Raw genomic sequence first — 4,174 nt, 5'->3', positions numbered from 1 at the left:
GAGAGCATCCTAAGAGGACCAGGTGGAATCCGCATGATCTTCAATGGCTCAGCCTCAGAAATCACACAGCATCACCTCTAGCACATTCAGTGGGTTAGAGCTGTCACAAGCCTGCTGCTGCTTTCAAGCGGAGGGAACGCAGCCTTCATTCCTCGGTGAGAAGAGTCAAAAAATTTTGAGCTATGTTTTAAAACCATCTCAGTGGGCATACTGACCACTATTATCATCTTCTGTCCAGCTCACCCACCTTTCCTGAAACCTTGGTTTAAATTTTGCAAAGGCGCAAACATTGACCATGGTTAACAAAACAGTCAAGCTTTGAAGAGAATGGCTGCTCCTACAACCTTTGTGTAACTCGACTGTCCTGAATCATTATTGCAATAATGTCTTATTAAAGATGTCAAAGTCTTTTTCCTATGTCATAATAAATCATCACCTCCTTCTCCAAAATTAAAATAAAAATACAATGGAAAAGTATTACACAACTAATCTATATAATAACATATACAGAAACCCTTGTGAAATGAAACTGATTGACACTCTTATCAATCATGTCCTTATTACTTTCCCCGAAGCTCTTTGGCCAAGGTGACATGAGCATTCCCATCTCTGAACCATTCCTGTAACTTTCTGATCAATAGCCCGGTCAAATAAACAATGTGCTTAGATTTACATGTCTTGTCACTTCAGCCGGTGTAGCCTACTAATCTCTGGCTCTACTTTTAATTCTAACATCTCTGGTTTGTTTTGCCTTTATTAATTTTAGTTGTTTTTTTTTTTTTTCCTTAGACACCTTTAGTTTTTTAAAAGAGAAGGAGGGTACGGTGGGAAGGTCTGTATCCAAAGCCCATGTTCTTAGCCAGCACACTCTCCTGCCTTGTATTAGCTTAGTTTGCTTCCCATTTAGACCACTTCCCTCAGATGGCAGTATTATTTCCTTCTTCTTCCCAGAAACCTCCTGCCCAGGGACTCCTGGCTCTTGGGTCCCATGAATTCCTCCTCCTCACTTTAACTGGGCTACTGCAGGGCAACATCTTGGCTCCTGCCTCACACTCAAAAGCCGTTGTGAAGGTCAAAGACCTCACCCACTGCCCACAAGTGACAACGTCAGGGTGTCTCACTCTTGTTAAGTAGGAACTGATGTCCAAAGGATATGACCTAAGTTCTGCGGAGACTTCCCACATACGTATAACAGGTATCATTTCAGTAAAGGATTGTTTCCTTATTTGTCAGTCTACACTATGCCTGCTACACCGTATGCTTCCCAAGGCTGGGCACCATGTCTGATACATTTCTGAATTCTTCATGTTCAACACATTTCTGAAATGTGTACTCAATTCATGGTGTTTGAATAAATGAAAAATAAACAACTGTTTTCACAGGTCTTGAGGGACAAAATCAGACATTTGGGCAACTGAGGGACTACCTGGCTCCCTTCTATCAGAAACATATGTGGGCACCTACTGAGGGAATGTTGAAGTCCTGGAGAGTTTGAAGATTGCTACGCAGATGATGGCCCTTCACTGTCACCACTCTCCTTGTCCAATCACCTTTTTCTTGACTATAAATCAAAGGAGGAAGTGAGAAGATTTGGGAGTTGACCAATATCATCTTGATCCAGGCCGTCTATGCTTAAGGCCCTTTCTGTTTCCCTGCTGCCTTTGGGTTATCTATGCGCTGAGGGTCATAGGGTCAGGATCTATGAAAAATTGGTGAAGAGATAAGAGGATAAGTATATATATATTTTTTTTCATTGTTGTACAAAGGTTTATTTATTTCCCCCAGTATCACTGAACTGAGATATCTTACCAGGAAAAAACATCAGCAGTGTCCTCTTTCAGCCAAATGTCTAACCTTCAAGTATCCTCTAGATTGTTTGCCTCCAGTCTCATCTTGTTGAGGTTCCAGCTCTGGGGGGAGCTGCCACCTGAGCCACCACGAGAACCACAGATCCCACCGACACCACCATCAGGCATCCTGGAGACTCTAGTTGCTGATGCAGCTCTGCTAGCCAGGGTTGTCCTGGGGCACGAGGACCACAGAGCATCAGGGTTGGAGGAATCATGGGGCCAAGGGCTGGCCCAGTCTGGTGCCAATCCTCCTTTCCTCTCTGCCCTGCCCAGGGCTGGGCTCCCGGGCGGTACTCAAGGATCTCAGCTGGCCCATGGAACTCATTCCCGTGGCTTTCCAGAGCTCTGTGTTACTCCCAACCCCTGCTGCTGTCATTGAGCTCCTGGAACTTTAAAGCTTCTCCAGCTGAGCACCATCTGACTGTGGTTTGCGTTTGTACCACCCCACTCCCCGCTCCCTCTCCAAGCCACCCAGGGGTTTTCCTTTCTCTTTGCTTCTCGGAGAACAGCCCTGTACTGCATGTGACAGCGACCGCAGGACCAGAGCCTTGGGAGGAAGGAGGTCTTCCTCCACTTAAAATGGAGCTTTCTGGAAACTGAGTCAGGTGAAAAGTCAGGAATTATCAGGGAGAGGCCTCAAGTGCAGAGCAAGATCCTGCCGTCAGGGGGCGCTCGCTGCCCCTCCTGTCCTCTCTTGAGCGCTGTTCCTCTCTGTGGCCCCGCGCTGGCCATTCTGCGTTCTCCTCTTGGCCCACCTGTCGGAACCCCTCATTTGGTGAGCCTTCCCCATCCACTTCTCCCCCTGCACCCTGACTTCAAGTTCTTCCCCTTTTATGCTCTACAACCTCCCCCCCCGCCTCGGTCCTCATTTGGGGGCCAGCTTAATTCTCTTCCATCCTCTTTGGTCTCGTTCCCCTTTGCCCACTCTCTGGTTCTCTGTCCCTCTGAGCCCTGCCATTCGGTCGGAGAGCCCAGAGTGACATCCTTACAAGAACTCTGTGAGCAGACCCTGAAGACGCCAGCATCAAATGATATCCCACCTCTTTTCCACCTGAAAACGCAAGCCTTCCAGTAACGTATCCCCACCATTAACCCTCCCTAACCCACCCCCATCCTAATATACAAACCCCCAAAGGCTCCTGAGAGTTGAGGGGAGGAGGAGCTGCTATGATTCTGTTCCTGACACAGGGCTCTGCACCCAGTGCAGGGCAGCCTGGGGCCAAGACATGGACACAGACAAAGTGTGCAATAAAAAAGAAAAGCTTTATGATTTTTTTCCCCCTGGACATGGAAAGGGAAACCACTGAGCTCCTGGAGACCAGTGGGATAAACCCTCCTGGGGAGTGCTTGGAAATCTCTGAGGAATATCTCAGCTGGAGAGAAAGGGACAGGAACAAGATGCATCAGCTGGGGTTGCTTCCGGTCATATTAGGAACAAATCTTTTTTTAAGTTAATCTCATGACCCATGTCAGCAGCGGCCCCCTGCACTGTAGCCAGAACCCCCAGACTGCAGACCACTGCCTCCGTCGCAGGAGTTGGAGCCCAGGAGCCGGCATTGGTGGGACCGGCGGCGCCTGTGGGGGCTCAGGCAGCAGCCGCCCTCAGAGCTGGGGCCCCCGCAGCCCCCGGAGATGGGAGCACAGCCTGAGGAGGAGGCTGGAGGCCGACAGTGTGCCGGGCTCTTTGGGGGGCACTTGGGCGAGGGGCACTTGGGAGGGGGCTGGCACTGCTGCTGGTTCTGCTGGCAGGACATCGGGGCAGGAGGTCAGGGAGCCTGCACAAAACCAAACCAAAATAAAAACAAAGTATGGGAGTGCCTGTTGTGGCTCAGTGGGTTAAGAACCTGACAGTCTCCTTGAGAAATGCTGGTTCTATCCCCGGCCTTGCTCAGTGGGATAAGGATCCTGCTTTGCCCTGAGTTGTGGTGTAGGTTGCAGATGTGGCTCGGATCCTGTGTTCCTGTGGCAGTGGTGCAGGCCTGCAGCTGAAGCTCTGATTCCATTTGACCTCCAGGCCTGGGAACTTTCCGTGGGTAGGGCCTTAAAAAGAAAAAAGAAAAACAATGTGTTGATGTAGAGACTTCAGGCCAATGTTTACCATTTAATTGTAGTGCCCCCGCCCCCCACCTCAGGGCACAGGTCAGTTGCTCTTGGAGCCAAGATCAGAAGAGAAATGGAAATTGATTTGGAGTTAAACGGGCCCAAGGTGCTCTCTTTGCTTCATCTCAAGAGGAAAGCAAGCTGATAGGCTGCTAGGTGACTTAACGGAGAGCCTGTCACACAGACACTGTGTGAATGGCGCCCCCTTCAGGTACTCAGTGCAC

At 49.4% G+C, this 4,174-nt stretch overlaps 1 protein-coding gene across 1 annotated transcript; it reads right to left on the bottom strand.

Moving 5' to 3' along the window:
- Positions 3,320–3,620, bottom strand: LOC106510156 (late cornified envelope protein 3B-like). The gene has a single exon (XM_013997116.1). It carries the CDS (start codon positions 3,602–3,604, stop codon positions 3,320–3,322), a length of 285 nt encoding a protein of 94 aa, XP_013852570.1. The 5' UTR covers positions 3,605–3,620.

Source organism: Sus scrofa, chromosome 4, assembly GCF_000003025.6.
Source record: "Sus scrofa isolate TJ Tabasco breed Duroc chromosome 4, Sscrofa11.1, whole genome shotgun sequence".
Lineage (NCBI taxonomy): Eukaryota > Metazoa > Chordata > Mammalia > Artiodactyla > Suidae > Sus > Sus scrofa.
Note: the sequence above shows the minus strand (reverse complement) of the source record. Positions and strands in the feature narration are given on the sequence as shown.